Consider the following 21,391-nt stretch of genomic DNA (forward strand, 5'->3'; position numbering starts at 1 on the left):
CGTATCAACCAAACCACACAGCTTGGTGTCATTGGCAAACTTGCTGAGGGCACACTCAAACCCACTGTCCATGTCACAACAAAGATGTTGAACAAGACTGGTTCCAACACTGATCCCTGAGGGACGCCACTTGTTACTAGACATTAAGCCATTGACCACAACTCTTTGCATGGGGCCATCCAGCCAGTTCTTTATTCACCAAGCGGTCCACCTATGAAATTGACGTCTCTCCGATTTAGAGACAAGGATGTCATGTGGGACAGTGTTGAACGCTTTGCACAAGTCCAGGTAGATGACATCAGCTGCTTTACCCCTGTCCATCGGTTCCATAACCCCATCAGAGAAGGCCACCAAATTGGTCAGGCAGGATTTGCCCTTAGTGAAGCCATGCTGGCTGTCACCAAGCACCTTGTTGTTTTTCATGTGCGTTAGCATGCCTTCCAGGAGAATCTGCTTTACGATTTTTCCAGGCACAGAGGTGAGACTGACTGGTCTATAATTCCCTGAGTCATCCATTTTCCCCTTGAAAATGGGGGTTATATTTCCCTTTTTCCAGTCATCGAGAACTTCACCTGTCTGCCATGATTTTTCAAATATGATGGTCAGTGGCTTAGCAACTTCATTCGCCAGCTCCTTCAGGACCCACGGATGGATTTCATCAGGTCCCATGGACTTGTGTACATTCAGGTGCTTAAGATGGTCTCGAACAAGATCCTCATGTACAGTGGGCCCAAGGTCTAGGTTTTCACAGTCCCTGCGTCCGCCTTCCAGGACTTGGGTGGTGTGGTCAGAGCATTTGCCAGTGAAGGCTGAGGCAAAGAAGTCATTGAGAACCTCAGCTTTCTCCAAATCCAGGGCAGAAACAAAATAAAATAAATGAAATTTAAATTTTTGGTATTGAATAGTACTACTGTTCCTCCACTCATTGTGCTGGTTAATTAAACAGTGCCATTATGCACTGCAAAAAGATTAGGCAGCATCAATTGTTTATGCTTGTAATCTTTCTTTTGCAGGACCAAAGAATGAATTGTTTCTTTTTTATGGGAAGGGACGTCCAGGAATAATACGGGGAATGGACCTGAACACCAAAGTATCTGATGAATACATGATCCCTATAGAAGACTTAGTCAATCCTCGTGCTCTGGACTTCCATGCCGAAACCAGTTACATTTACTTTGCTGATACTACCAGTTTCCTAATTGGACGACAGAAAATTGATGGCACAGAGAGAGAAACAATCCTCAAAGATGGTAAGCAACGCAGATAGTGACATTCACAGAATCTCACTAAGGAAAAGTTGAACTGACATTTACAGATAATGTAAGGCTTTATTTAAATCTCCCAAGGAAAACAGACCCAAACTAGGCCTCAGACAGAGTTCCAGAAACTTCCTTTCTTCTATAAGTTCCTGTTTATTCTTCCTGAGTGCAGAAACTAAAGTTTAGTTAAGTTGCTCTGTTGTGAATTCTTACTTTGGCCATTTAAGCTGATACCCAGCAGTGAGTAACTCCTGCATTTTCACTGCATTCCTTCAGCAGTTCTTTTTAATCATTCTATGATCCATCCCATATCCTTGTGAATGTTATGACTTCATTGTGTCACAGTGTTGATTCTGAAGCTTAGGCCAGTAGTCTGGCAGAGTGAGACTTCCTGTAGTTCTTGCACACTTATTTGAAAAAGAAGCTTTGTCTTTCCTGATGTGTTTTCTATTGTATATGGGGAAGAAACAGGAAGATGGAAACATTTTTCAGAAGCTTAATTAAGATATTTGTACTATTTATTATAGCAATGAGAAAAAATAGCAGCAGTTCTCTAGCTTGCACCTCTCCCACCACACTTCCCAGAATCTCCCTGGTCTACAATCATATCTCATACAAAATTCTGTTTCAGTGATAAAACCTCCAGTTTGTCAACATATACTTCTTTTTCTTTTATGGACTCTTTTTATGAAAGACTGGTTCAGTAGGAAGTAACAAGTGCCTCAGTTGAAATCCATTCTACAGTAATTATTTTCTAGTACTCAAGAAAATAAGCAGGATGAATATTAATCTTGGCTTTTAACTAAAATACTATTGCTGTATCACAGGCATTTTCATTCCATGGCATTCATAACCTATGTTTTAATCCACATGTCTCAGAGAAATTATCTCCAGTTAGCAGTGATATGGTGCTGTTTTGGAATAAAGTTTCTCAGAGTGCACAAAAATCACTTCAGCAGTAGTTGCAATGCATAGATGGCTCTTTACCCTCTATTGGTGGTTGCTTAATAGAAGGCAGCTGTCTGAACAAATAATAAATACTCAGCTGTCAATCTCATAAATCTTCATTTCACTGCAAACATGGAGATGGATAACATATATCACAGAACTTCCATTGCTGACTTCCACTTACTAAACAACATACATTGCATTTTACAACAAAGTAATTAGAGGAAGGAGCAGACAAGGATGTCAGTTTAAATATTTTAAGGTAGCACCAACGAGTATCCCTGCTGAAAGGTGTCAGACAGGTTTGGGTTAGTCTAATCAAACATGCAGACATGAATGAACTTTGTATACCAAACTGGCATATTGAAGAGACTCTTTTAAACAATGTTTAAGTGGAATTTCTGCTCTTTGTAAAAATACCAGTGCCATACCAAAAGAGTTATGGACTACCTGATGATGTATTATTGGTGGTCCTAATATTTACAAAGATCACAAAGTCACTGTCATTCTTTCCCCACCCACTCCTTCCCCAGGAGCTTACATTGTTTGTTAGAGCTTGGTGTAGTTTCATAACTTTGAAGTATGTTTACAGAGCACTTGTTAATGTATTTTTCATGATTTAAAAAATTAATATGTCCTCCAGTCATACCACCTCAGCTTTTATTCTTGTCAGCTCTCAAGAACTCAGCAGGGATAGATTAAATCATTCCTTGGTGGAAGGCTACTAGAGAAAATCAGGTGTGTCAGGAGGTGGCTTAATATTCACTCTGAACAGCATGCTGCTAAGGAACTCGTATCTGTGGTAGGTGTCACTTCTTAGATTAGAAGTTGTCAGTTTTTGTGACTATCAGGTTTTGCAAGAGCAGATATGCTAGCTCAAACAACACTGTAACTGATAATTACAGTTTGCCTACATGAGAGCCTTATCCTACAAGCTGTTGACTGGGAATTGAGAATGCTGCACACCTAACACTGCTGGAGTTTGATTTCCCATAAGTTTAGCTGTGATTTCTTATTCTTCACTTCAGGAAACAAACTGCTGTGTAATATTGATAACTATTTGACAGCCCAAAGCATTGCCTATCCTAGAGTTGGCGGCACAACTGCAATTGTAGTGTACTTTTGCAAGCAACAGAAATTGTCATAATTAATCTTTCAAACTTGCATGTAATTTTTTTGTTTTGTTTTGTTTTAAAACAAAACAGTGGAACAAACCAGACATTTTTAAAGGAATTCAAATATTGCTCAGTTGAAGTAACATAAACACAAACTCTGCTGGGATTTTTTTGTCTTTGTCCCCCTTACATTATTTTGGGTTGCTGTGAGACTTAAGGTTTTATATTACTAATTTGTAAATAATAGCAAAGATGCTCAAGGTCTAACTTTTTTGCTTAAACAAGGTCAAAGTCTGTAAAGATCTTTGGAAGCTGTTTAGCTGTTTGGTGTAAAAAAGAAATATTTTTTTTTGCTGGTTTTCATGTTAATGTAGTATTTTAGGCGCTATTAGTCTACATGATCTAACTGACATTGATGAGCTAGGCCATTCTGTACACACTCTTGCATATTTAAAAGCAATGTGGCAATTTGTTGCCTCTAGAAATATGAGGGTTTGGAGCCCACACCCTACTGTTGATTATAAAATTCCAGTATTTCCAGAATTACAAATCTTACTTTTTTAATCATCAGGTGAAAAATTATAAGAATGGTATTTTATTCACCTCATACTTTTCATGTTGAAAGGGCTTAACTGCAGAAAGTCTGGCTGTAGTCAGATCAATTCTGTTTAATCAGAACGGCCATTATTTTGTTTCTTTTACTTGATATGAAACCCACCAGAAAGTAAAGAATGTGTTTAAAGTTTTTAGATAGCTAAAGTGAACTTTAAACCATAACTTCACAAAAAGAATGTAAACTCTCTCTATAGGATTGTGCTATAGTATCTTCCTTTATTTAAAAACTTTACGATATATTTACTAATTACCATGAAGTTTTTTGATTTAGATTGTATTTGGTTTAGAAACACAGATCCTCCAAAATTCCCGCAGAAGGCATAGTAGGTGACATAGAGTAGATATTTCATGAAACTGGATAGACTTGGAGCAATACTGGGGGAAAATTGGAGGAAGTTGGGGCTGTTCAGCCTGGAGAAGAGAAGGCTGCATGGAGGCTTCATAGCAGCCTTCCAGTATCTGAAGAGGGACTATAAGGATGCTGGGGAGGGACTATTCATTAGGGACTGTAGCGATAGGATAAGGGGTAACGGGTTAAAATTTAAATAGGGAAGTTTAGATTAAATATAAGGAAGAAATTCTTTACTGTTAGGGTGGTGAGGCACTGGAATGGGTTGCCCAGGGAAGCTGTGAATGCTCCATCCCTGGCAGAGTTCAAGGCCAGGTTGGACAGAGCCTTGGGTGAGATGGTTTAGTGCGAGGTGTCCCTGCTCATGGCAGGGTGTTGGAACTAGATGATCTTAAGGTCCTTTCCAACCCTAACTATTCTATGATTCTATTATAATATGCTTGTAAATTTTAGGATGTACCTAGCATTTTAATTTAATACTTAGCTTTGCTGTTGATACATACTTGGACTGGTTTGTGTCCCAAAGAAGAAAAAAAAAAAACCCAACAAAACATTTTCATTAAAAAGCTGAACTTATTAGTATGAAAGCTTAGTTTAACCCAAAATGTCTAGGTCAGGCAAGGTAAAAATAAAATAGATTTTGAAAAAATCACTCCTTGTCCTAAAGCATGATTTCAATCATGTCAGTGTTTTCTTCAGTTGAACAGAATCTTCTGAGACCCCTCTGAATGCTAAAGGACTTTTCTTTCCTCCTGAAGCTTGTCTTGGTTGCCTGTTCTGTTCAGCAGACTTTCTCTGTGAGCCTTGGGCTCCCAGGTCCTTGGTGAGATGCCCTTTTCCCTACTACTATACTTCAAACTTCTCTCTTCTCAACATACTTGATCACTCCAAGACCTACTTTCAGCAAGTTCCAGCTGACTCTGGAACTACTTTCTTAAAAGAATGTAGCAAAGGCACTCAGATTGGGAGACATCAAATAAAACTGACAGTCTTATCAGCCTGGAAAACCTGGATGTACTGCTGGCACCGATCTCACCCACTCTGGCTGGTCCACAGTTGTTTTCTACTTGAACAGCTGAATCTTGTCAGACTGGGTGGTTGCTGGGTTAGGTATGTCTCATATTGTTTCATATCCCCCACCTGGAAAGTGAATTTTGACACCATTGTTTCCTTCAAGCTTCTTAAATCACAAGGAAAAATAGTTCCCCAAAATATAGTGTTGCTTAGCTGTATCAGAAATAGGAATAAAAATGTTAACCACATTTTGGAAAACCCATCAGCAGATGCCACTTTTTTTCCCCTATAACTTTCTCATATTGTGTCTCACAGTATGTAGTGTCATCTTTACACCCATGACTGATTTATTAAATTTAAGTCTAGTTTCTTATGTGAACAGAGTTTAGTTGATACTTCAGTGGGTACCTTTGTCTGTCTGTAGTATCTTTGAGACCTGCAGAATGATGCCAAGTCAATTTGATGTATAAGGCAGAGGTCCAACTATAATTAAAATCTTGTAATTTGGTAAAATTAGGGAGAGGAGATATCAAGGACTGATGATTTGTAAGTTCGCTCTTATTTTATTGATTTCTGTAGCTGGGCATAGCAATGTAAACACAGAAATTGTGAAATGGAATTACAATGGAATTTAAAAAAAACCCATTGTTCTTCAGCTAAGTAGTCAAAAATAAAAGGAGCACATGAATACATAAGTAGTCAGACTTCAATTCCTCCCATGTTCATTTAAAAATGGCAGCTGAGTATGTTATGTACCTTTAATTCCTGTTATTGTTCACTGCAGGTGGTAGATTATACTTTGCAGTTAAAGTGTTAAAAAAAAACAACAAAAAACAACCCAAAGAAAACCTAGCAAGTGTAAAATTCATCACAGTTTCATCTACATACATATATACGTATGTCTCTATGAATGTTTAATTTAACATAAGCAATATGCATGCAATAGGATGATTACACACTTGGAATTGTAGACAGCATTAAAGTTAGCAAGAATCCTGAAATACTCTAGACCTTGTTGATTTCTAAGTAAACTCATTTCTTGATTACTTTCTGTGTTATTGTCAAGAATTTCCTTCCTGATATGTTTAAAACATTTATCTCATTTGCATTATTCATCTTTGCTGATTGTTCATTGCCCTTGTGCACAGACAGAAGATACTGAGGGAAAAAGCAGTTTAAAAAATATTGCATGGATGTCATATATGAATTTCAGTAGCCACCACATTCTTTTAATATTCTATTGTTAAACATTGAAATCATACTGACTGAAGTATCCTTGTCATTTTTAAATTTTAGTATACAGTGCAAATTTATATCATCATACACTCCAACTTTGAAATGCATTTTGCTTTTTAAAAAAGAAATAGTTATAAAACTAACAAAACATGAAACATTTTGCAATGACAAGGTACTTGAAAACAGTATAGCTCTGCCAGCTTGATAGGGAGTATGATGGTATTACAATCACTAAAAAACACTGTTCAAGAAATACACCGTGAAGTAATTTATCATGTTTCAATGCTACCCAGACTGTAACAGCGCCTTCTATAGATGTTATTATTGCATCAAAGTGTATAAAGATCCCAATATTTCATTTTTTTTGGTAAAACTCCCTCTTTTTTTTCTTAGTGTATTGTTGATGACATACCATATGTTATTTATGGGTTACAGTAAGCAGAAACTTTTCTGTACTGAACTAAATAAGTTATGTGGACTGTGACTCAGTGAGAGCTTTGCATTCCCCTCCGCCACAAAGAATTTTACTGATTTCTTGTAGGGAATGAGGTAGTTTATTACGGGGATAGTCAGTAAAGGTGTTCGGGATCTATAAAATATTACTGGTGAAGAGTTTGTCCCAAGGAAAATATGTCTAATGTTGCAAAGGAGAATTTGTAGGTTTGTTGAAGTTAAGAATGTTAGAAAGACCTTTCCATTAGTACTTACTGTGATTGTATTATGGGGGGCATTTTGGTGGAGAAATCTGAGGAAAGGAAGGTTTAAACGATGGCAACACGGCACCACTGCACAAATCTGCTGCAGTAAAGTGACTGGTAACAGCTTGATATGTCCCAAGCCGACACTTCAGGAGTTCACATGCAGTTGCTGTCTGGGAAGCTGGCAGTTAAGTTACAGAGGTCTGGCAGCACAATTCAAACGCTACGAAGCTGTGTTCAGTTTAGCAGATTTTCACATGCCTATCTGGTACAAGGAGGATTTAAGTAGGAACAGTGACTTTTGTCACATCAGCATTTCCTAAAAAATTGTAATACTTTTTTTCTTTTTGTATATTACAGTGAAAATCTCTCTGCATCATACTTGATGGGAGAAAATCTTTAAAAAATAAGTAAAAAAACAAACCCCAGTGTTGATCAGCAAGTGACATCAACGCTGGTGAAGAAGAATGAAACTGATGAAAGCTTGTGTCTAGGTGGTATTACTGGCATAAATGTGAACAGAAAAAGCAATTTACATTCCTTTTTTTCATGTCTTGATGACTCCTATCATGGAAATTGTACTGTAGGATTGTATATCTGAGTATGACAAATAAGTAATAACATCCATATTGTCAAGAAGCATCCTAGTAAAGGTTTTTTGGTTTTGTGGTTTTTTTTCTTCCCTAATGTGGGTGGGGTTTTTTGTTCTTTTTTTTGCTTTGTTTTGTTTTGGTTTTGGTTTTTTGTTTGTTTTTGTTTTGTTTGGTTTTGTTTGGTTTTGTTTTGTGGGTTTTTTTGGTTTTTTTTTTTTGGTTGGTTGGTCTGTTCGGGTTTTTTTCCTTTTTAACTTTCCAGCCATACCGACCTTCATTTTTGCACCCATTCAGTGCTGTGAAGTCTCAGGCTCGGTGGAAGCACTGCAGTCATAGCTGTTCCCCATTATCGGTTTTTAATTCAAGTGACAAGGTACCAGACAAGGTAACACTGAAAAGAGCGGTTCCATTCCCAGTTTGCCTTCAAGGACACCAAAGCGAGCCAGTGCGGCTCCCTCAGCCTCTGGAAGGCGGCGGGAGGCAGCAGCCGGTAGCTCGCCCATAGCACTTCTTGGGTGCTGTGCGCTGCCTCCCATCCGCCTCTGAGGTGCTTCTGACTGGGCTTTTTAATGGGCGCCGGGAGGCAGCAGCTGCTAGTCAGTCCGTCCCTCAGCTCTCTCTCGGGTGCCGTGCGCTGGCTTCCAGCCCCCTCGGAGGAAGCGACTGGGGAAGGGGTCGGTGTTTCTGACAGGGCTTTTTAATGGGCGCCATGAGGACGAGGGGTGCATAGGAAACGAAGTGGGGTGTCGCCGTGCTGTGGGCGCCGAATCGGGCTGTTTGGGAGGGGCTGGAGACGCCGAGCTGTGCTGGCCTGCGAATAGGGCTGTTAGTGCTCCGAGCTCTCCCTTCGAGGTTGGAGCTGGGCTTGTAATAGGGTGCGAGCCGAGGGTTGTGCTGGTTGTTGAGAGCTCAGGAGGACTTGGTTCCGGCTGGTGGAGGGGCCTAGCAAAATATACCATGGAGGGACTGAGGAAAAGGGTGGAGCAAGTGCCTGGTTCTGCTTCTGGAGCCTATTTAAGGTGAGGAAGGAGTAAAGAAGGTGGTGGCGACTCATGCTACAGCTCAAGCTCCATTGCTCCCCTTGGTATTACAGCATCTCTGGTAATCCTACCATTTTGTGTCACCTGCAAAAGGTAGGATTCTCCTGTAGATGCAGAGTGAATACACCTGTGCCAAAGGGCTGGTGTAAGATCAACTGCCTGAAAAGGGGTCATACCTGAACTGGAGTTGCCTCAATGTTCACAGCTCTACAAAGGCCAAGAGAAAATAACTGAAAATTGTATTTCAACCCACATGCTTGGAATTTGAGCTATTCCTGAAAGGAAGAAAAAAAAATGGCTTGATGGAAGAGAGATGTTTAAAGAGAAGCTGTTTAAAGATCTTACATTTTCAGTTAAGGAATTGGGATTGTGTGGGAGGTGGCAGACCTCAATTGTTGTTACAGGGTGTTGGGGAAGCTTGAGGCAGAACTTGCTGCTTGGAGGGTTGTTTTACTGCTTCTCAGATGACAAAACCTCCATGCTGTGTGCAGCAAACATTGACTCATTTCAGTTCTGGTTAGAGCTCTGCTCTTGTCAAACTCCTGAGTCTGTTGGTACCTCCAGCGGTACCATTGCAGGGGGGTTGGACCTAGAAGGTCTTTAGGTCCTTTGCAACAGTAACTGGTCTATGATTCTGTGATTGCTCTACAGTGTCAGTAGTTTCATGGAATCATAGAATGGTTTGGATTGGAAGGGTCCTTAAAGACCATCTGGTGCCAGCCACCTGCCATGAGCAGGGACATCTTCCACTAGACCAGGATGCTCAGAGCCCCATCCAACCTGCCCTTGAGCACTGCCAGGGATGAGGCAGCCAAAGTTTCTGTGGGTAAACTGTGCCAGTGTTTCACCACCTTTATAGTGAGTAGTTTGCTCGTGTATTTGCTTAGCCATGGAGAGGAACTGGAGCTGTTGTGATGTTCTTGCTTACATGTTTTGCAAGGCCAAAGGACAATGGAACAAAGGCCCATTTTGTTTATTTTTTAGTAAGAGTGGATCTTGTGATTTGGGTAAAAGCAAGATGATTTAGGGTACTAGAACTGATCCTAGAAGCTTTTCTTGACTTGGGTAATATTTCTGCTTTGGTTTTAAATTAAGTAGGGTTTTGTTAAATAGTGATTTGCCCAGGGCTAGCTATGGTTAAATATGAAAGCTTATGTTTAATAACCAAGTTTTATGACCAGCCTTTGTCTTTTATAGGGTGCCTTTAGGAAAACTAATTCTGACTGGCACAGTAAATGTTACTTGGATTCAAGGAAATAGTATAATTTAGCTATATGAACCATATATTCTTCATTGTTTGTACTAATGGATAATGTTAGAACATAAACATATTCTATTAATTTCTTACTACCTTTTTCTCTCCGCAGACCTTGATAATGTAGAAGGCATAGCAGTGGACTGGATTGGAAATAATCTTTATTGGACAAATGATGGCCATAGGAAAACAATTGCTGTAGCCAGGCTGGAAAAAGCTGCTCAGAGCAGAAAAACTTTGTTGGAGGGAGACATGTCGCACCCCAGAGGAATTGTGGTTGATCCTGTCAATGGGTATGAAGTAGACTAATTTACGTGCTTTAATGCTTGCCTTTTAGTATAAATATGGGACTGAATTTTGCTTAGGATGGTGTTCATAGAGTCGTATACTAATTGTAATTCTGCAGTGGCCTATAATATCTGTAAAGCCTTTCCAGCATTTTTGCCTGAAGCCTTCAGAAGAATGCCAGACACTGCTGAACCTATGTCCAGTTAATCTGGATATGGTTCACCTTTTTCTCAAATTGAATGTATCAGACTGTATGTATTTTTAGTACTAAGTGAACTTTATAATGCTCTCCTTTATTTTTCTTTTTGTAACTTTCACTTTCTGAAGATAATTATAACCATACGCTTATACAGATTGGTTTACAAAATTAAATGAGACAGGTATCTTTCATTACTTAATACCGTAATTAATTGTGAAAGGCTGCATAATAAAAAGAAGATTATATTACTGTGGTGTAGTTGTGGTTTACCTAAAAATTCACTGTTACATTTATTCAGGGAATTGTCACTGGAGAATGATGTAGTGGGTAATTCTAGGGTGGCTGGATTGATTGCTGTTTTCCTAGTGCTAGAATGTATTTACACAACCAGGTTCTCACTTCTGAGCTTGTTCTTTGAGGAATGGAAGTAACTGTGGAAAGGCTACAATTAATTGAGGTCACATAGTAAGGATGTAAAATCAGACCACAAACCATAACCATACCTACAATTACTTTGTTAAATTTTCCAGCTCAGTAAATGCATGCCACAGGAAATAGCATATGAAGATGTATTGTCTGAAAAGGGCTATTATATGAAACACTTTTCTAATAAAAGTGTGCCCTTCATGATTATACTTCTCATGGGAGCTTTTCATGAGGGATAACATTTATTATGGCATTTTAATTATGTTTAGAAAATATTAGTCTTGATTTAACCAGTGTGGAATCATTAGCTGTGTTTTGAGATACAATTAAAGCACATTAATGTAAATGTCTGTTACTGTAAGCATGTTTTAGCTTATGACATGATAACTATAATAAGTACTGACAAAAAGTTAATGGAGAAAAGCTCAGTTATTGCTGTTGAGCAGTCATGTAAATATTTGTGAAGCACATTTTTATCTTCCAATAAAGTAAATATCATACAGACATGTTTGTCTGACTGAGATGTAGGGCATACACAGGTTTTATAATCCCATGATTAAACCTAGTGTTTTAGTCAAACATGCACTGAAGTGTATGACCCTCCTGGATCAAAAATTGGTTGATGTTCTTAATATATATTTACAAAAATAATAACCCAAAACTACTTTCTGGTGGGTGACTTAGAGGAGAGAGGAAAGAAACAAAGATGATACATATGCATATGTGTAAACCTGTGTAATAATGATGCATTTTTTTCTGTATCTTTTCCATTTTCTTACATAAAACCAAAATGGATCAAATTATGCTTATACATGTAAGTGTATTTGATTTTTTTTTAACCAGTAGATTTTGGCATGATTTACACAGATCTGATAACAGAACTTAAGAATTTAAATTCCAGGACTTTATTCTTCAAAGTACAGACAGGCTGAGTAGGTTAGGATCATACAACTTATTTCAGAAACATAAACCTGGTAAAATAAAAGGCCAAGGCACATAAATACCAATTAAATAATAAACTTCAAGAAGGAGGACCTATTTATGATCCGTATGAGATATTTTTTTTCCTCTAGTTTATGCTTAATAATCGAAATCCTAAAAGCATTTACTTGCTAGTAAATGGTTTCAGCATATTGGTATCGCTATGTATCATATAAGCAGAAATGCTTTTTAGTTGCTTCATAGATTAAATACTGGACTCTTTGTGTTTCTTATCGTCAATCTGGTTTTGCTTTGGGGAGGGGAGTAAGAAAAATGTGGTGTTTCTTAGCATATTTGCTACCCTCTGCTTTTGCTTAAGTTCAAGGTTTGTATTTTATATAGTTGAAACTAAAGTTGTCACAAGCAAATTCTGTAATAAAATATGATAACCAGGTTAATTCAAGAAGGAAAAAAAAGCAACTGAAGAAAACCCTGTAGCATGTGTTCTGTAGTGTCTAGTAGAGAAAAAATCTTGAGAAGTCATCTGAACTAATACTTTTAGATGACTTACTACACTGTTTGCTTAACCTTTCCAAATAGCATTTTTCAGAGGTGTTTGTTATCTGTATTGCTGCACTATAAACCATAAAACCATGCTAAAATTGCCTTATGGCTATTTTTCAAATGATTTTTATAGTCAATCTTTCTAAACATTTTTTGTGAGGGACTGAGTGCTTGTAATGTTTTTTGACTGCTTTCAGGTGGGATCTGAAGTTCACAGAATGTCAAGGTTATCCTTAGCTATTAAGTCAGAGTACAATTAATTCATGTATTGCCGCTTTTGTGGTAGTATTAACCATAATAATAAGAATCAGATTTGCATCATAAAGGCAAATTGGACAAAAAAAAACCCCACAATAAAAGTTTGAACTCTGACAAAGTCAATAAAATTGCTGGTTAAAAAAAAAATCATCATTCTTGTGTGATTAAATAAGGTCTTAAACAATTCTTTAATTTTTCTTGTCAGTTAGCTCATTTGGTATTCATGTAATTCATTACAGTAAGGGCAAAACAATATGTCATTTCAGGAGCATCCAGTACACAGGGAAAGTAAATGCAGTTGTGGCAAGAAACATGCGAAAGTCAAAATGGCTTTGACTTGTGGATGTGCTCTTGCAAACTGCTGCTGAAAATCTGCTAATTCACATGACTAAGTGGTATCTGAATGCTCATTTTTATAATTTCATAGCTGGATGTACTGGACAGACTGGGAAGAAGATGAAATAGATGACAATGTGGGAAGAATTGAGAAGGCATGGATGGATGGCTACAGTCGGCAGATTTTTGTAACATCAAAGATGCTATGGCCAAATGGTTTAACTCTGGACTATCATGCCAAGATGTTATACTGGTGTGATGCCTATTATGATCACATTGAAAGGATATTTTTGAATGGAACTGACAGAAAGGTAAAAGAAAAATACTGCTGTTTTGCCACAGGCATTCTATTTCTCTGGATTTTATTATGTTACATTAAAAACACTTTCCAAGCTTTTTAAAGTCTGCATAACCCTGTGGCATGTCCAGTGTAGTGTAGTCTCTGAAACAAGCAATGTTGGCAGACTCCTGTAGAAGACTTATCATGCAGATTAAAATTTTAGTCTTTAGAAAGTGACACAAAAGTTTATTTATTTATTTTTAGTCTGTTTTTCTCATATGGCAATAAACTACATTTTGCTTGAGCCACAAAGCTGCAAAAGAGCTTTTCAGTAGAAATAAACCTTCACTCTCGGGCAGAACCAAAAGGCTTTTATTTAACTTCACTGGATAAGCTGTTTTCAGTGAATCTCAATGTCCCAGTTGAGCATTTCTGGTAACAAAGGGAGCAAAAACACTCAACAGTTCAGTCAGAGACAAGAGAGATTGTTTTAGCTGTTACTGATGGCTGTGCTAGCTAAATACAAGTCTCTGTAGAAGTTCTGTCTTGTTTTGTAGAAGTAACAAGCACAGAATAGACATCTGGAAACTGGTTAATGCTTAGACTGGTGTCTGATAATTTGGGAGGGTTTACCATCTGCTCCAGAAAATTAGTACCCTAACAACTGAAAAGTCACTGTTGAGAATGGCAGGCATTAAGTTCTCCTGTGAGGGGATTTTGTCACAAAATGTACATGTCTAGTGACTTTTTATTTATCCTCAACTCATGATTCTGTCTGTGTGGTGGCCTTAGTAGAACAATATGCAGATTTCTAGTACTCAAAGTAGTAACTGTAGACAGAGTCCTTCCTGGGACTCGTTCTTGTACAAGCTTATATTGCTTTAATATTACTTTTAAAATCCTTTATATTGAGTGATCTGTTGTTAAGCCTGTACTAATACTGTAGTGTTTCATTTGTCATAATGTCTGGATTAGGATTTACATTTGGTGCTTCTACTTTTGCTCCACATCCATTATGCTCCTGTAGCGGAGCAGGGACGGGGCTAAGCACGTTGGCAGAAAGACGGTTTTTAATTAGAGATCCCTGTCCACTGACAATGCTAGGCTTCATGGAGAGTTCCTGAACAGGTCAAGGAAGGTTAAATGTGGCTGGAATGGATTACATGTGGATTACTAGTGAAAAATGCTGGGTTTGCTTGATTTGCCTCTTAATAGAACTAGTAAATAGTAAGCATCTATCTTTACAGGTTTTATTTTGAAGTGTGACACGGAATGGTTCTGGTGGTTTTTTTAAAGTTTTTTTCTGTAATCCTCTGATTTTAATAAAATGCAGAACTACTTTAATAAAATGCATGTAGCCAAAAATAAGTAGAAGATACTTTTGATCCTGAATCATTTGTTGCTAATTATAGGATATTTTGGTCAAAATATAACTGGGTCAGTAGCATCTTTAATTCTGTGTCAGTGCAGGGAAGATTTTGGGGAGTGGGAAAGTCCTACAGGAATTCCACCAGCAGTCGGGTGTATAGTTGAATAATAGATGGATTTTGATCAAAAGCAGCTTATTGAGAATGAGGAGTTTTGACCAAAACAATTCCAAGCCCAAAGAGAAAATTTGAAGAGCAAAAGGGGATGATGTTTGTCACCTCAAAGTAGTTGTATTTTAGGTGACTTTATCTCCTTGTTCTTTTGGGTTCATGTCTCTAGGCACAAGGTTAGGCATCTGATGAACTGCTTCCTTTTTTTCTAGAGATAAGGTAGAAATGCAGTGTTGAGTGTTAGCTTAAGCAAGGACCCCAGCCAGCAGAAGATAACTGGAATTCAGTCATTCCAAACTGCAGCGGCTGTGATGCAGGGATCCCCAAAGTAGGTATTTTAGAGTTCTGCAGTCCTCTGTGTCTATGTGAAGTAAATAATTCTAATTCTTGTAATTTACTTGCTGGTGACTTTAGACTTTTTTTAAAATGTTTAGTTTTCATTCTACAGGGATTTAGCATTTTTAAATGTTTATCAGACAGCTGTTATGTAGAGGTAGTTGCAGTTCTTGTGAAGGAGTCTAAGACTGGAGCTGTCACAAATTACATGGTTTTTAGAACATTTTACAGCTAATAAAACGAAGACAAGATTTGGGGTGTGATTTAGCTTTATGTATGAGTTAAGAAATTAGAAGTAGAAGGTGCATTCAAGAAAGTTTGTCTTATTTTGGGACAAACTGTGGTGTGCTTTTCTGAAGTTCTCACAACCCAAACTGGGGAGGAAGTTCACAGAAACAATCTCTGCAATTACTTTACATTGAAACAAAATTAGCAACTCACACATGCTATTATTTGCTTTTAAAGAAGCAGATATTTTGTCAGATTTCTCAAATATTGACAAATACAGCTGTAAGGGCCATACTTCCTTGCTAGCGAAGGAGGTGGGTATTTACTGGATATAATGATTACATGTTCGCCTACAATACCTCTGTGTTACCTGACAGGGGACACTTAGAATGAGTTTATACAAAGTTTTGAAGTCATAATGAATGCTAAATGCATAGAGTGGCTTTCCACTCTTTATTTGGTTTTACTGCCTGAAATAGTTATGTTTGGGCACACTACTTATCTCAGTTTTACTGTTTCCTGTTTTATGTTCTTTCCAGTGTTTGCTAAAAAAAATTATTTTAACCTTGCCAGTACTCACTATCCACTAATTAATTGCAGGTAGTCTACAATGGAAAGGATTTGAATCACCCTTTTGGACTGTCACATCATGGAAATTACATTTACTGGACAGATTATATGAATGGGTCAATTTTCCAGTTGGATTTGGTTACAAGGAATGTGACGCTGTTAAGAAGTGAGAGACCACCTTTGTTTGGACTCCAGATTTATGATCCACGTAAACAGCAAGGTATGTATAACATACCATTTCTCCAAAGGTCTGTTATAAAAGGATATCTTCCCTTACAGTCTCTTTAGTATTTTGAGGTGACTAGATAAACAACACTATAAAAAAAGAACATGACTTCTGGCATAAGATATTTCACAATGTTTCAGTCCACTAATGTTGAAATTGATCATCTCATACTTACTATAAAGTGAATCATGGTATTACTCCTGTGTGAATTTTGATCTGTGTAATTATTGCCATTTATTGCCATTTTTTGTGTGTGTCAGATACTATGAAAGTACAAAATAGAATAGGTAACATGCACATTGGCTCATAGGCATAACGTGTTATTTCATTTAACTTTTCTTAAATAAGATCATAGAACTTGTTTTTTCCCTTTTGTAATTTTCTCCCCCATCTTGGTCTATATTAGCACCATTCAACTTAATCTTCTGAAAGTACTTGATGCTACTACACAGAATCAGAGTAATCAAAATACCCAAAGTTGTTGCTACTTACATCATTAGAAAAGTGAGATAAAGGCCATAGGGTTTGCATGGTAGTAAATGCAATTGCTACTCTGCAGGTAAATTTGCAGATGTATTTTACTGAATGAAACTTCGAAATCCATTTACTCCATATAGTAACTTCAGATGAGTTGTGGAATATTTGCTCTCTTTAATTAAAACTAATTTATGGTTAATGCCTGCTACCAAACATAACGCTGAACTTCAGGAATTAGTATAAATAAAATACTTTTTTAAAATTACCATATTAAATATTAATATCTATCTAGAGCTCATTAATCTCTATAGATCATGATTTTGGCCATGTAGAACTGTTACAGTTCAACAGTTCAGAAGTTTCATATGCATCCTATTTTTTTTAAGTTTTTCTTCTGTCTAGAATTGCCTTTGTGGGTTTTGTTTGTTTTTATCCAACAACTGGTGAATTACAAAGGAAAGAAACAGTTTAGTTTTAAAAATTATGCTAAAATATAAAATGTTAAGTGAATATGTGTATAGGCACATAATTGGCACGTAGTGTCTGCACATATAGTGTTGTTTAACTTTATTTTTAAATTTACTGTATTCAGAAATTTAGATAGTTAATATTCTTTGGGGAAGACTACTTTTCTGTCTAAAAGTAGGTCTTCGAGTTTGGTTTTCTTTGGGAAACACACTTTTTATAATGTCTCACTTAACCATCTGTGGTCCTACTGAAAATCTTAGTGATTTTCTTTACAACAGGTTGATACAAAATTTTCCCTTTCCTGCTGAATAACATTTTCATATGTCCAGCTGACTTTCTCAGTGAAAACCATTGAGATTAATACTTAAGTATTGAGTGCTGAGGTGCAGGGAACCAACTTGTAATTGGTGTTATGAGTATGGAGGCAGTGCTGAAAGCTTTGCCTTTCTGATATTGTAACATCTAAATGTTCGGTGTCTAAATCAAACTGCAGTATGTGCAATACTGTGCTATGGCAGTGTAACAATACAGGTTTTATTTATTTTATTCTTCTAGGCAAAATCTGCCCCCAAACCCAAAAGTTGATCAGTTGGTAAAATTTCATTAATTTAAAAATTTATGTGGTTGCTGTTATTTTCCAAATAAGCTAACGCCAGAGACAGAAGTCTAAAATACTACTTCTTAGACACTTTTAGCTGAATGAGTGTAAATTTTGAAATCTTAAGAAAGAGAATTCGGCTCATTAATGCATTCTTTGTTTGAAATTTATATTGAAATTTTGTAAGCAGCTGTTAGGACCTTCCCTTTTTGTTATGCTCAGTGAGGTTGACCTTGCATTGTTACTAAGGGAGCTGAAACATTTATTTTAAAGTGAAACTAATTTATGTGGTTTTCTTATGAAAAAGCAAGATCAAGGCTGCATTATCTGGTATAGAGAAAACCATGGTAGTTCATTTTATGGTATGAGTTATATTTTATAGTTTATGTGCACGTACCTTAGAAACATTTGGCTCTAGTATGTTGAAGTTCCTGTTTGATGCTGCTATTATTGTCGCTGTCTACACAAGCAGAAACCATGTCAATTTAATTTGGAATGATTGAATTGAGACTGGTATTTTCATTAGGAGGTCTTCACAGGATACTGGACTCTGCCAGTCCTGCTTTGCTTAGTGCTCTTGGTAGCAACATTAAGCTGCTTTTGGTGTCTTCTTAAGTAGAGGTATTTCTGTCTGCCTTTGTATCTCATGAGACGTGATCCTCTTGCAGAGGAATACTTTTTACTTGCTTTCAGAGATTAGAATTAATTTTACTTTCTCAGGCTGTCTTTGGGTCTCTGTGTCAGGAATACATTAAAAAATGGGGAGGTGGTAGGAAGCATAATAATCCTAAAAGCTGGATTTACTGCCAGTATATGAACCTGCCAATGCCTATCAGTGTTTTTTACTGCCATGAAGGGGCAGATTGCTATTCATATGTAAGTATTTCTTATCTAAGTCCATTTAAAGTGGTTAAAATAGCCTCTTTTGTAGTTGGTATTTTAACTCCTCAGATTGCAAAGAAGAGCTGCTTGAGCCCAGGGCTGCTTCTTTTCATATGATCCTAAAAGTAGGCTTACACAACTTTAGCAGTACTTGAGATTAGATTACAGGAAGATGTGAGTGTATACTCATGAAAGTATAGAAGTATGATGATTGCTAAGCAGCAATAAATACTTCAGTGTGTCTTTTAAATGAGAAGATTAAAGAAATGTATATGGTTGCCAAAGGTTTTTATTTTTTCTGAAAATGATTTCTGAGAGGCACTACATAGCCTGATTGAAATGTATGCAGTGGCAGGACAGCAACTGTTTTAAAAGCTGGTAGAACATGAAAAATATTATAATAGATTTGAAAGTAGTTTTAAAAATTTGGGAATGTTTTAAGAACACCCATATAAAATAGCTGTTACGAGCAGCAGCTGAGGAAATTTAATTTCGTAAATACTTGGTAGGTAAGTGAGTTCCACAACTCACTAGAGATTTAATCTGTTTCTTTGCACTGAATTTTAGGAGGCATTTTAGCCTAGGAATGTCTTCAGTGATGCTGATGGGACTGAAGGTCTCATTGCACCTTTAGGTTGAAAACTTCCTTAAAGCTCGCTTTATAAACCTTTTTATCTAGGATCTTGTTGTGTTAACTCTTGGTACTTATATTTTCCTTGTCGTCATCCTCTCTTTTATCTCTTACTTAGCAAGTAACCTACTGTGCTGTAGTTTGTCATTTCAATTATGAGGCTAAGTAAGAACTTTTAATCTTCAAGATGGACCAGTTGACTTTGATCTAGTGTTTTAATTTTGATTTTATTTTAAGTTTCCATTGGGCTTTTGGAATCATTGTGTGTTTTCAAAGTGTTTTCTGTATTTGTCTTAAAGAATAAAGCTATAGAATAAAAGGTATTTTTTACTGATCTGATGAACTAATTTATATTTGTTAGTTAACTTGGCTTGTGCTCTATAATTTTGGATTTACTTTTGAAGATTATATTTAGATTGATTTCTTTTGGCAGCTTCTAATACCTTCTTAATCTTTGTGTTACTGACATTCTTTGATTTGTATAATAGGTGGCCCTGTAAAGATGCAGAGTTTCAAGGCTACTTTTTCTGAGGTGGTGGTGTACCTTAGGTTTTCCAAGACTTAGATGCAAATATATCGCTTACTCTTCTAGTGTTTTTTTCATATTGTTTGGGTTTTGGTGAACATAGGTATAATAAAGAAGTTGATTTTTGTTCCATGTTCTACATCATAGTTAAAAACATGAAAGCAAGATTCAACAAAGTATTTTGAAACTTCTCTATCTTAAAATCATGATCCAGTCCTCACATTTCATGTGAAATTTTATAGCTTGCCTGTTCGTACTCAGTTATCACCAGCACTTGAAATTAACAGAGCTTTGATCATGAGAAGTTGAATGTCCTCAGCAGTGCTTATCTAAGCATTTAGTTCACCAAAGTGACACAAACAGAATTAGTAACATTTGCTTCAGAGGACTTTGGTTTCAAGTCTCCTTGACTAAAGAATGAGGTAGTAAGGATGAAGCAGTCCTGGGCAGATAATTAAAACCACCTGACAGTTGTCAGTATGTTTATGTGAACAGCATTCAGCTTTTGTGAAGAAACAATAACACAGAAAAAGAAGGCAGAGAAATAGCAAATGTGTTCAGAAAAGAGTAGTGGAATATATCTGCCTTGTACTGTGTCTGTTACAGATCTCATTGTATTTTTAATTTGTTTCCTTTCTTTTTCTTGGTCTGCATTTGTAGTCACATTGTTTTAACATGTGCAGGTGCCATTGTACTTCAAACATTCCTTTATATGCTGTGTAATTTCTTAAAACTAATATGTGCATGTCACTGTGTCATATTAAATATTTTTGAGTATTTATTCTCCTAATAAAAAAGGAATATGGAATGTTGTGCACTTATGGTATAGTTGCTTTTTCTTCTTACAGGTTATTGCAGACTGTAACTAAAATAGTTTGAATATTATAGCTGTAATAACCAAACTAAAGAATAATGTGTCCCTAAAATGAGAGGAAAATAATTGTAAAAAATTCTTCATGTGCTTAGATTCTAAAATAAAAATAAAATAATAAAAAATTTTAGCACAGCTGTTCAGGTAGCTTTTTTTTTCCTTTTCACAGGTGATAATGCATGTCGTGTTAATAATGGAGGCTGCAGCACTCTTTGTTTAGCTGTTCCTGGAGGCAGAGTTTGTGCCTGTGCTGATAATCAGCTTTTGGAGGAAAACAGTACAACCTGCAAGAGTAAGATTTTTTAAAAAATATCTGGGTAGATACTACTGTTAAGGGATCAAGTCAAATCTAAAAATGAAACAAGAAGTGTAGTCTACTAAAGGCTTGTTGCAGTTCTGTAAGACAAAGAAATATTCCTTAAATAAAGATTCTAATTGAAAACAGTTTACTAAAGATTTTTCAAAGAAGACAAAATATTAACTACACAGTATTTGAGGATAAAATGCATTGGAAAATATTTCAGAATGTCTGATATGGTAAGGCACTGAATATTTTACTGTCCTGTTTTAAAGAATATCATAAATACCAGAACTTAATCTATGTAATTATATTAAATCTATATAAACTAGTTTCAGGTTATAATAT

General features: G+C 36.7%; 1 protein-coding gene across 1 annotated transcript in view; it reads left to right on the top strand.

Moving 5' to 3' along the window:
* The window catches only part of LRP1B (LDL receptor related protein 1B), a 565,080-nt gene that overhangs the window by 282,328 nt on the left and 261,361 nt on the right, over nucleotides 1–21,391 (top strand). Inside the window, exons 11-15 of the mRNA XM_034061327.1 lie at nucleotides 1,014–1,250; nucleotides 10,235–10,415; nucleotides 13,206–13,425; nucleotides 16,097–16,286; nucleotides 20,915–21,037. Coding sequence (XP_033917218.1) covers nucleotides 1,014–1,250; nucleotides 10,235–10,415; nucleotides 13,206–13,425; nucleotides 16,097–16,286; nucleotides 20,915–21,037 — 951 coding nt within the window. The remainder of the gene's footprint in view (nucleotides 1–1,013; nucleotides 1,251–10,234; nucleotides 10,416–13,205; nucleotides 13,426–16,096; nucleotides 16,287–20,914; nucleotides 21,038–21,391) is intronic.

Source organism: Melopsittacus undulatus, chromosome 4, assembly GCF_012275295.1.
Source record: "Melopsittacus undulatus isolate bMelUnd1 chromosome 4, bMelUnd1.mat.Z, whole genome shotgun sequence".
NCBI classification, from domain to species: domain Eukaryota; kingdom Metazoa; phylum Chordata; class Aves; order Psittaciformes; family Psittaculidae; genus Melopsittacus; species Melopsittacus undulatus.